The following is a 12,101-nucleotide window of genomic DNA, read 5'->3' on the forward strand; positions in this document are numbered from 1 at the left end:
CAAATTTTTATGTCGGGGTAGGACAAGTAAGAATTTTTAACTAACCCTGACGAAGGAAGTCGTGCTAAGTGGTCTCATGAAGCTGATTATCAAAGCTCAAGAGTCAATCTAGAGTAAGTGTGAGCACATTCACATGAATGGAGTGGAGTGAGTAACATATGACTAGTAGCAAAAGAAGAACTGTCAGAGAAAAAATGCTGAGGCAAACTGTCCATCTTAAGGCATATAATATCTCTTTCACATCTTTCTGTACATAAAATCTGACCCTGATAACTCCTGTTTATTCCCCTGAACTGATGTGCTGCTATGATTTACTCTTGGTGAATGTATGACAGGTTTAGACACAATATATTTAAGCTGCAGCCCTGACATGGATCAAACAGAGTGGTATGCTGATAATAAATATGGAATATGGAAACACGATTCAGGGATATAGTGTGCATTTTACGTCTAATAAGTAAATTAACTTCAGGTTTCCGTGTTAGCCTCTCTGTTGAAGGATGATAACAGGCATGCACAACTAATAACTCATTAATATTCATTAATATGTTTCACATGTAAAGCCATACGGATACAGATAGACGAAGGAATTAACGGTCTCTATCCCTCCTCCCCTCTCTCAATTAGCTCACAGAGCTCCACGACATAGAGACCTGATTGGTTACTTCATGGCCTTTTTCAGAGGATGATCTCATGTTTTGAACATTACCTACTATGGAGCCGGTTAGTGTTCAGCATAAGTTGTCAGTTAAAAAGGGAACCACCTTCCTTGTACTGAAAACCCAGTCTTAACCCTGAAGTTACCTCAATACCTGCACACTTTGCTTTGTAGTTCAAGCCCCAGGAATCAATGCAAAACATTCAGATTCAGATAAGAACCTCTGCTCCTCGCCATGCTGCTGGTGTTTGCAGCAGGATGTTAATCCATGGCAAAGAATCAAAGACAATAAGACAGCCTCAGGGAAGAAGAGTGAACACAGGGCCATAGACCCTCACTGCCGGGTCATTGTATATTGTAAGACTGCACTGATGTGCTCATTGAGGATATAAAGTTTTCCAATTTTCTCATCACATTATAGGCCAGATTACTTTGCCTGCTTCAGCGTTAAGTGAAACTCATGCGGTTACTCAGTTAATGAGTCAAGGTGTCAAGTTCACTTTATGCAATCACATCTGTTCAGCAGAAGGACAATATGAAAAGGATTACCTTTATTAAATCTTACATAACATAATGGCCCCCACAGATTTGGTGCCAGATTTATTTTAGGAGAGCAGGATGACGGCCTTTTACAAACTCCACATTGGATATGCAGAGCGTAATATGAAGCTGATTTATGTCGTTTTTTGTTTGAAAGTATTAAACTTGTAAATTCAAAACTCTGACTTTGCAATTATTATTCATTTTTAATAAACAAATAAATAAACAAAGAAGTGTAAACAATTGAGCTTCCAGTGCTGGATGCCATGTGCTTATTAAGCACATTTCTACAGAGAAGCCTCCCAGCCCACTGAATGCTAAACAGCCTGACTCACACACACAAACGTACAGTACATGCGCGCACACACACACACACACACACACACACACACACACACACACACACACACACACACACACACACACACACACACACACACACACACACACACACACACACACACACACACACACACACACAGCTACGTTGCCATGTGACTTTACTACTACTGTGTGTAATCAATATTCCTGTAATGTCTCCACAGTGTTTATATTGCTTTAAGGGAAACACACACCATGCGCATTTAAACACCTCTGTGTGTAGCTTGTGCATAAATACATTGAACGAGATGTTGTGCGTGCAAGGTGTGTTTCTGGGAATGTGTAGTCAACTCAGGTTTAGCTGGATGTGGAAAACTGTTTCTCTGGGGCTTTAAGGTCCCTGACTGAGCTTTAAAGCCCCAGAGACACAGAGACTTAGTAGTCACACTGAGGCTGACACATTCCCACAGCTGAAAGAGAGCCAAGGTGTGTGTGCTTTGTATGTGTGTGCCGAAGTAAGAACCAACTGATACAGTTCTTCCCTGGGTTGCAGTTCTGCATATTGTCAGCCGTTAATGTAATGCCTAATGAGGCCCTGAGGTAAAAAAAAAAAAAAAGTACATGTGTGAGAGAAAGACCCTTGAATGTATTCTCCACAGGTGGAGACACTGTGGGTTTGCAGCGAAGACTGTACTGCCAAAGATATGTAGACATCAAGTATTTGATCAAATATTACACACATGTCTTTGGCCAAATGTAATCAATTAACTACAGGACATAGAAATGCCATTACTGCCTTCTATCAGTCAAACAGCATTTATACCATCAGGTACTGGAATTGGGACATAAAATATTGTTCACTGTCAATGTTTAAGATTTTATATCAACAACGTTTTATGGTGGTGTTAAAATCAGCTGTGGGTTACTCTGTAAATGAAGCATAAGTTTCGACTAAAGAGGCTAGTTTCAAACATTCTACAATGTTGCAACACTTAAGATCAAGTCAGTAAAAACTAAAGAAGCAAAGAGTCCACCAGTGTAAAAATGAAGTATTTTTACACCATTTTGTCGTCTGAAACTGAAGCCGCAAGGTCAGTGTTAGCCAAAGTGACTCACTGTGCGCTGTCCCAACAGACTTTTCTTTCTTAAATTATCCAAGCAAACATACAGGTTGAATGATTCATTACCGAATAATGCAAAATGCATTACTGTAACCCAACTACTATTTGTGGTAACTGGTAATGTATCTATTTACTTTTCAATTTCACTAACGCTGCTAAACTATAATCTCAAAGGTGCTCGTTAGTTTACATCAAATAGTTGACAACTACATAAAATTAGTCATCCAAATCAGCTGTGACGTAACACCTACGTCAGCACAGCAGCCTGGGAGGGAGAACATTGCGCGCAGTGAACACACAATGGCTGATGATCATTCAGGTGTGAGCTTTTTGTCTCAGAAACACTAGCATTATTTTTGCCTCCCCGAGGTAAAGGACAAGAATATAATGGTGAGTTGTAGTCTATATGCAGGAAGGAAAACTTGGTTCACCGCCAAGACTAGTAATTGTAATCTTTTGAAACACCTGACCAAACAAATACACTTCTACTAAGCTAGTCACCAGAGAACCTGATGCTGCTAACAAAGGCGACCCTGCTGTTAGACCCTCAACAGACCAAGGAGGAGTTGATCCTTCCAAATAGGGAAGGCTTGAATTTAAATCTCCGCCAGCTCCACAACCTGTAAGCCAGGAAAGACTAAACAGACTGACTGTAAGGTATGTAGTTGACATGCTTCCTATATCAATTGTTAAGTCTGCTGCATTCAGAGAACAGTGTCGCAGGTTATCTTGGTGCAGCCCGTATTAACTTATCACTGCATGCAGTGGCATTTAGATTTTGCTGCCAGAGAGACAAAACTATGCAGAACAGCCAGCAGTATTTGTAACCACTGTCTTTGCTCTTTCTCTCACGAATATAAACGTCTAGCTGTGGACATGTATTTTTTTATGACTCTCTCCCTCATGCAAATAAAGTCTTCAATGCCCTAGCCAAAACTGTAGGTGAGGATACACTCTCAAGGCACACACCCATTTTTCGTTCTGCTGCTGCTGACACAGTGATATGATAACCTATGTGCAGACTTCGAGGCACACTCTCTCTGTCACACACACACACACACACACACACACACACACACACACACACACACACACACACACACACACACACACACACACACACACACACACACACACACACACACACACACACACACAGCTTTGTAACAGAGTGGAGTTTTATGACAGCACTCAAAATTTTGCCTACACAGCTCTCAGATTTGCGATACGGCAAAAATCCCTCTCCCCGTCTTTCCCCTCCTCCTCCCATTTCACTCACTCTTCATCCGATCATCTCTCTTCTTTTTATTCTCTTTTGCTGCCACATCTGGCTCTTTCTTCGCTTCATCCTGCATTCTGTTCTTTACACAGTTTTACTTCACCATCAGCATCTCTAGTCTTCCTTTCATTCTCCTCACACCTCCATTTGCATGCTTGATGTCTTTTCTCTGTTTCAAATATTTCACTTTCTTCATCTCTTAGTATGTTTTCCCTGTGCTCTCTCTAGCTCCTTCGCTTCTCTCTTTTTGACCCAAATGCCTTTGTGTTGTAAATATTTTATTAGACAATTTTTCTCCCCCCACTCTCTTCCTGTATCAGTCATATATACTTTCGTACACAGAAGAATTTCTCCTCCTTTTCTTAATTTTTGATTCTCTCTCCACTGCCAAAACTTTCTGTTTTCTCCTCTGTTTGACCTTCACACTTCACTCTTGTTCAACAGTTCCTCTTCCTTTGTTTAACCTTGATGACACATGCAGACACATTTTGTCTTAGCTCCACTTTTTTCTCAGCTTGGTTGAAATGTTTAGTGTACTTAAAAAGGGTTGATGTTTCCCTTATTAATAAAACAGGACACTACTGTTTACAGTCTCAGTAAAATTGGTTCGTTTAATCTTGAATTTCACCCTGGAGGCACTTAAAGAGCTGGGTTACTCACTGAAACCATCCTGTACAAGCAGCAGGAAGTCTCTCACACTGGGTTTGGTCCCTGCTGTTTTTTATATAACTTTATTATTTTCTAAAATGAATTCTGTAACACAGACTCCATGTCCTCAGATGACTGTGCCACTCCTGGGGTCATTAAATAAAACGGATGACAAATGTGCACCTGTGGCACCACTTCACATTAATATTAATGCAAAAACTGGAAATTACCTCTCATATCAATGTTTCATTGTTGCCAAGCAACTGCTGTAAGCTGCTGTTCAAACACTGGATTGCTTAGTGGAGGAATAATAAAAGAAAATGTTTTACATTTAATTTCAAAGTGGATTGGGTCTTTTGGCTTTAAATTCAGTGATGGTTTACCTGAACTTTATTGAAACAATAACTCAACCGGCATATTACTTTCAGCCTTTTCCATAGTCTGAGCACAAGCCTCTGGTTTATTATAAAAAGCACTGTCATTCGACTCTCTCAGGCCAGGCTGAGGACTGAGATGGTAAAATGAACGGAGGATGGGAAAAGAGGAGAGATGGTCACACTACCTTCATGACGGGTTGTGCGAAATACTTGGCGCTCCAATCACAGAGGCCAGTCTGCAGGGCCACGCTGATGTAGTTCCTGTGACCGCAAGGCTCGTCTCCATCCTCACCCGCCTGCACAAACAAATACAGGAGATTCAGCATTTATCATTTCTGTGTCTTTTTTAATCTATGCTTTTTTAAATGAGGTAAATTATGAAGCAGGATAACTGATTCAACACACTGAGTGTATTTGTGATGCCAGTCCATTGATCAGCCTTTAACCCCCCCCAAAATCAACAACAAACACAAGAGGTAGTACAAAACAAAGTCAACATTAAAACCTAAAATACGGCACACAAAATGTCAAACAATCCAACAGAGTAAAACAGGAAGGACATGACCATATGTGACGATATGACGATATGAGTCCTCTTTAAATATTTTTACACTTTGAGCTGAGAATGATGACAGTGATCTCAGTCGGGATCCCATTCAAGCTCTGCGGGGTTTCAAAATGGTGATCCCAGAAAAAGCTGTTTGTCCCTGTAATCATTTACAAAGGCGCACCTTCTAATGTCCCTCAGATGCTCCACATGTTTCAGAGATAAAAACTCTTAAGTGGAACCACAAGGTCACTGAGTACCTGAGGAGCCTGATTATATAAGCATTTAAAATAAGGTTTAATAAAATGATCAAAACTAATATTTCATTCAATAGAGCGAGACAATGTGTGATGATGTATACGATTTTAATTGCTCTGTTCATCATCAGAGGCTGGATTGTTGAAGATGCAGCTTGTGACCATGAAGGTACACAATAACTTATATTTGAAACAATTATCGAGTGCATGAAACTTTTTGCTGTATGAAATGGTAAAACATGTGTGATGAGCCTAAATGTGATTCAGTTTACTTTTGTGATTCTGCTCACCATTTTCAAATGCTTCTAAAGTTTAAGGTGAGAAAACATTACAAGGAGAAGATATTTTACATCCTGAACTTGTTCAATAATTTGCCCCTTAATCTTCAGATTCAACTCATTGGCCTCTAATGAGAACAGAGACCTGGAAGAAAAGCAAGCAGACACGTTTGTCTAGATGATAAGTGTGAAACATGAACTCTTAAACCAAGGGCTATGGACTCTGGATGAGAACTATGTAAAAACTGACAAAGTGGTCCAAGACATGACTGTGGCTAACCATTTATAAACAAAGCAAAAAACAAAAAAATGAAAAGCACAATTGAAGTGCCGGCTTGTCAGAGTGGTTAAATAGCACATGTACAGAGGCTTTAGTCCTCAAGAAACATGGCCCTGGCTTTGATTCTGACTTGCTTTGCTTTGTCGCATGTCGCTCTCTACTCTCTTTTACCAGTTTCATACTCTATCAACTGTCCCATCTCTCTCATTAAAAGCACAAAAAGCCCAGAAATAAACTTACAAAAGTCCAATTTATTACAGCTTGCAGCAGCGGATGACTTTTTTTCCCAGACTAAATGCGTCATACACAGATTAGTGTTTCTACCTGCTCAGGTCCCTTGTCAAACATCTTGCGAGTGCGGGGGAACTGGTGCGAGTGAGGGGCCTGTCCTCCCAGCGTGGGGGTGTAGGGAGGTCGTGGGGCTGGTTGCTCTCTGGCAGGTGGTTTGGGCACCTCGTTGGTCAGACTGGAGCTGCTGGTGCTGGGCATGGGAGGAGAGCCGCTGGAGGAATAGAGACATAAGTGTGAGGAATGACCAAACAACAAGGAACAGAGAAAGAACGTGGCTTGTTCTTTAAAGTGAAACAAGACTCTAGTTATACTCAGACTCTCACCAGGTTTTTAACGTTCAAGTTAATGTTGCCTCTTTCATTTTGAACAAAATCAACGGATTAACTTTTATCAAAGTTAACAACTTTGTTAACAGATTAAAGGTAAAATGAGTTACATTTTTGATTACCCATCTCTGGCTAAACTTTACTTTTGCTGCAACGTTTATGATATAAAATTATATCCTCTTGCTAGACGGAAGGTTGAGAGAGCTGTATGCATGATGAAAATATTAAGATTTAGGTCTAGTCTTTGTATCTTGATGTTGAAGTGTGTGAGGAAGCTTCCCTCACCCAGCCTGGTGGATGTGCGTGCCCTTGCTGGTGGGGCTGGCTGGGGCCGACTGTGTGAGAGATCCAGAGTCCAGGATCCTTTGAGGCCGGGCGTTCATCGTTGCCTGTTGGAAAAAGAAACTGTGAGTCACGGTTGCATCAAATCATCACACCTATAACATGAAATCAGAGGTTAAAAAGGAGAAGAGGTTGTTTTAGAGAAGCAATACTTAAAATCGAAATACTCTGCCTGCTGTGAAAGTGCCTGATAAGTGCAGCACTTTACAAAGTTTGCCTAAATTTCCAGAACTTTATCTCATTAAGCAGAGCAGGTAATATAACCTCTTCATTGTGAGCTGTCTAATGGCTGCTCGCGAGGGAGGGGTAAACTTAATAAAGACGATATAGGAAAAGGATCACTGATGAATAGAAGAGTTGTTGTTTACACAAGCTGGCTGCAGAGAAAACTCTGTGCAGCATAAATCTAGTTAACGCAGGCAAACAAATTTTACTACCTGGGATTGCTTTGGATTTGATTTCTATGCTAATTACACAATTGTAGAAAGTATCTTTGTGTGTGTGTGTGTGTGTGTGTGTGTGTGTGCACGTGTGTATGTCTTAATGCAAAGTTTACACACACACACACACACACACACACACACACACACACACACACACACACACACACACACACACACACACACACACACACACACACACACAACCCACTGCATTTGTGTTGGGGAAAGGACATCAGTTACCAGACCTAGCAGTTAGCGCTTCATTAAAAGGGAATTGGAAATGAAACAAAACAGCAGTAAAGCCAGCTGAAAGGGTTATTATGGAAATGGCGTGGTCACTTATCTAAGCACCTTTTCCAATTCAGCACAACAAGATCAATGTGATGAGAAGGACATAATGAGGAAAAGCAGATAAACAACTTCATGGAAAGCTACTTTTTGATGAATTAAAAGTTGACTGTATATAAAGATAATGTTAAGCAGATTATGTGTACGAGACAGAGTAAAAAGTATTTTATAAAAATGAGCCTGACATTGGAGAATGTATCCTTCTGCAGCTCATCTGAGAGTTAGAAACAGGGTGCAGCAAAGACAACAAAAATAAAAGGATGTTAAAAAAAAAGAACAAGGCAGCAGGGTGGTTGAGTGATTATCAGGCCTGTCCTGCACTTAAAGTCTGCTCCCTCAGCAGTCACTGTGCATTTATCAAGCTACACATTTTTTTAGATGATGTAGCTACCTTTGAAGATTGTTAAAATAAGTATCTGAGAAAAGGACAAAGAAGAATTCTTGAGTTAAAGAGCAAATTTGCTTTATTTGAGACTTTTTTCTCCAGTGATAAATAAACACAATTTTAAGTTGTAGAGCTCAGGAGTCAGTCAGCCACAGAACCAAACGATTCGTTTTTAATTAGTTTTAGTCAATGCAAATTGTGTTGGTTTAGCAGAAACTCTTTCAAACACAAAGTATCTGATCAGTGCGTTTATGTTTTTGTTTGAGCAACACATGCAGCTAAATCTTTAATTTATCAACACATACTTAGTTTCTTTCAGGTTTTTCCATCCTATAGCAAGTGCTATTTTTTTGCTTGTTTGGGACAAAAGTCTTTGAGTGAATGCCTTCTCTTCTTTGAAGCAAACTCTTTTTTTATAAATACCCTAAAAACCGGTATATAAGTCATATTGGTTTATTTGTAAAATAGGATTTTAAATGTCCAGCGCACTGATTTTCATTCAGCTGTGTCTCTCTTTCTAGAATCTGATTTTCACATTGTTCACATGTTGTTTCACATTCATTCTAGCTTGAAGTGTTATGGTAGAGCTCAGCCTATGGTAAACATTTTTTGTTGTGACAGCCAAATTCCAAAGACTTGCTCCACCCACACCCACTGGTCACTTGTTGTCTTAAACTAAGAAGTTTTTTCAAATCAAACCAGCACAGGTTTATGAACTAAATAGTATACCACATTTTCTTGAATTGTATGATTATAACCTAATGAGCTGTTAAAAAGTTGCACCGCTAGACTGGTCCACCTTGCTATGTTTCTAGCATGCTCTGCACAGCAATGTGGTTGCTTGCTTCTTTAAACGCCACCTTCTGGGTAACTTAGTATGACACAATTAAATATCTTTCTCTGTATTCATACTGGTATATTGGTCATATCTGTGTCTCTTCAGACAAAACTCAGTTTTGTTATTTAGCTAATCATATCGAGATCTCCTACCACAAACTTTGACTTCTTTACATCACTGTAAACACTGAAAATGTTTTCTTTTGGCATTGTTACACTATGAAGCATGCGTATGCCACATCAGTATTGAAGTGATGCAGTTTTGACGATGAAGGGTGTGGAGAACCTTTCAGACGCTGTGATTGACAGTCTGAGTCAGTCCGTTTAGAAAACAGCACTTTTAGTTACTCAAACAATATTAAATGCATTAATCTGCAGGGTTCACGTGGCAGCCAGTACAGCCTGTTTCATGACTAGAAGCAGTTCTACTTTGTTTGTACCTTTGAGTCATACATGCAGTACATCATATTAAAATATGGCTCACCGCTCAGGTAGAAAAATAACTGCCCTGAACTAACTAGATGCCTTTTACCAGATGCTGGTGTGAATGCCAAGTTGCAAGCTCATCAGTTAAAACAACTCGATTATGCAACTTGTTCATGGATTATTCATAAACATTTGCTGATCATCAACATGTGGTAAACAAACATCACGCAGAAGGCCACGTGGCTTATTTGCTGACGAGCTCTCCGGAAAACAAGACACGCTAAACTGGGGCATTAGCAGAAAAGAGGGTAATCGTCTCTACCAGCTGCTACACTCCACACTGGGAAACAGCTTGTTCTCCTGTTTCAACCCTCTCCCCCTCACTTTCTCCATCATTAATTGGCTGCAAAGTGAGTCAACAGAGCAAACAAGTTAGTGGGTGTACAAAGACTAAGCTCTTAGCGAGAGCTGGGGCAGGGTGGAGGTGATGAAGATGATGAGGGCTCAGAAAAACCTCTTAATGTTCCTGTTTAATAATTAAAGGTGCTTCTGAGAGGTTCAGCTACTGGAGACAAACACTTCACATATGTTGAAGTGCTTAATGTTACAACTCACATTTGTAATCTGTGATCAGTAATTGGTGTTTCTTTGTTTCACACAAGATTTTATTTGCTGTTTCTTTCTTTCTTGGTTCCCTGTTAAAGATTATTTTGTAGGAGTTATTTCTCACCTGGATTGACGGTCTGAGGATGGAGGGTGTCTTGTGCAGCACTCTTAAACCTTCTGAGGCGAATTACGATTTCGGGGATATACAAAAAAAAAACAACTTGAAGGGGCCGATGGAGGGGGGAATATGTTTGGTGTAGATGAATATTGAGGCTAAGGTTGGGCTCAGACTGCAGGATCCTCTGGAAGATTTATAACTGATTCTTCCCTCTTGACAGTCAGAGAACAGATCTGGTCTGGAACCTCAGCTGGTACTGATGCCCAGCCCAGATTGTACAGTAATGTGAGAACTTTATGGATCTAATCTAAAACTATCTGGTAAACTCAGACTCATCGGGGCCAGATAGATCATTTTAAACACATCTGATAGATTAAGGGTTTCAGATCTGGATATTTACATCAGAACTTTCCATGTGGGACTTTTGAAGTTTGCTGTAAAGAAACCTTAAACATCACAGCCCCTGGGGCTAAATTAGTTCTCTAATATACGCTATCATTGACAGACATTAAATCTGGATATTGAAATTTCCTCCCTGGTTTCTGTCTCTAGAGAAGCCAACACCCGTTGACACCTTTCTGCTTTTGTTTTTTCTCAGAAGAGGTTGTTGTACCATGTTGGTTTAGCTATGTTAACATCTGATACTCTAGTGTAAACATGATATTATATAAAAGATCATGCAAAGGGTATGTTGCCCTCACATCTACAAATGGCCATATTATGTATATTTTATCTTCTGAATTTTTCACTTGTTTTTTTATTAGCTAAAATAAAAAATAATAAAACACTCCCTGGTGTCTGTAGCCCTTTTCATGTTGCCAGTTCAAGGTGGGATATTTACGCCCCTGTTAAACATCACCTTCAATATGAAGATGCAATAGTGGGACCAAGTTGTCCCACTGCTGTGTTGGCTTCTGAGATAGTGACGGAGACGTTACTGTGGCGAGTTGGGATCACTGTAAGTCGACAGAGCAGGAAGGGCGGAACAGCATGGGTGCATGTCTGAGTGTGTGTACATGAAGCTGCCCCTGTGTAATACCTCTTGTGCTTTTGCAACAAAGGCGTGACAAAGGCAGAGCTTCATTCAGCGGACTTCTGAAAACTAAGTTCAGCCTCTCCAAGGCAAAATCTGTGTGACAGCTGAGCTCTGAAGACTAAATAACTCAGACATACACTACCAGTCAAAAGTTTGGTGACACCTTCTCATTCAGTGGTTTTTATTTATTTTAATTATTTTCGACATTGTAGATTAATACTGAAGACATCAAAACTATGAAGTAATCTGGTTTTGCCATAATATGGATTACAGCAGTAGTCAAATAGGGCTATCCATTGTGCACTAACCCTCCCTCTGAACAACACAACTGATAAATGTGTAATTCTACAAATGAACTCTTGACAAGGCTCATGTTAATTAGAAACCATTCCAGGAGACCACTTCATGAAGCAGACTGAGAGAATACCAAGAGTGTGAAAAGCTGTCATGAAAGAAAAAGGAGGCTACTTTACAGAATCTAAAATATAAAACATATTCTGCTTTGTTTAACACTTTTTTGTTAATTAAATAACTCCATACATTTTCTTTCATAGTTTTGATGTTGTTGGTATTATTCTACAGTGTTTCAAATAATTAAAATAAATTCAAACCCTTGAATGAGAAGGTGTTTCCAAAC

The 12,101-nt window shown here is 39.8% G+C and overlaps 1 protein-coding gene across 2 annotated transcripts in view; it reads right to left on the bottom strand.

Moving 5' to 3' along the window:
- rptor (regulatory associated protein of MTOR, complex 1) overlaps nt 1-12,101 on the bottom strand; it is a 228,575-nt gene that overhangs the window by 29,630 nt on the left and 186,844 nt on the right. For both annotated transcript variants that reach the window (XM_034687742.1, XM_034687741.1), the window contains exons 23-25: nt 7,209-7,312; nt 6,631-6,808; nt 5,130-5,240 (exon numbers count right to left, since the gene is read on the bottom strand). In XM_034687742.1, coding sequence (XP_034543633.1) covers nt 5,130-5,240; nt 6,631-6,808; nt 7,209-7,312 — 393 coding nt within the window. The remainder of the gene's footprint in view (nt 1-5,129; nt 5,241-6,630; nt 6,809-7,208; nt 7,313-12,101) is intronic.

The sequence above is a fragment of the Notolabrus celidotus genome, chromosome 7, assembly GCF_009762535.1.
Source record: "Notolabrus celidotus isolate fNotCel1 chromosome 7, fNotCel1.pri, whole genome shotgun sequence".
Lineage (NCBI taxonomy): Eukaryota > Metazoa > Chordata > Actinopteri > Labriformes > Labridae > Notolabrus > Notolabrus celidotus.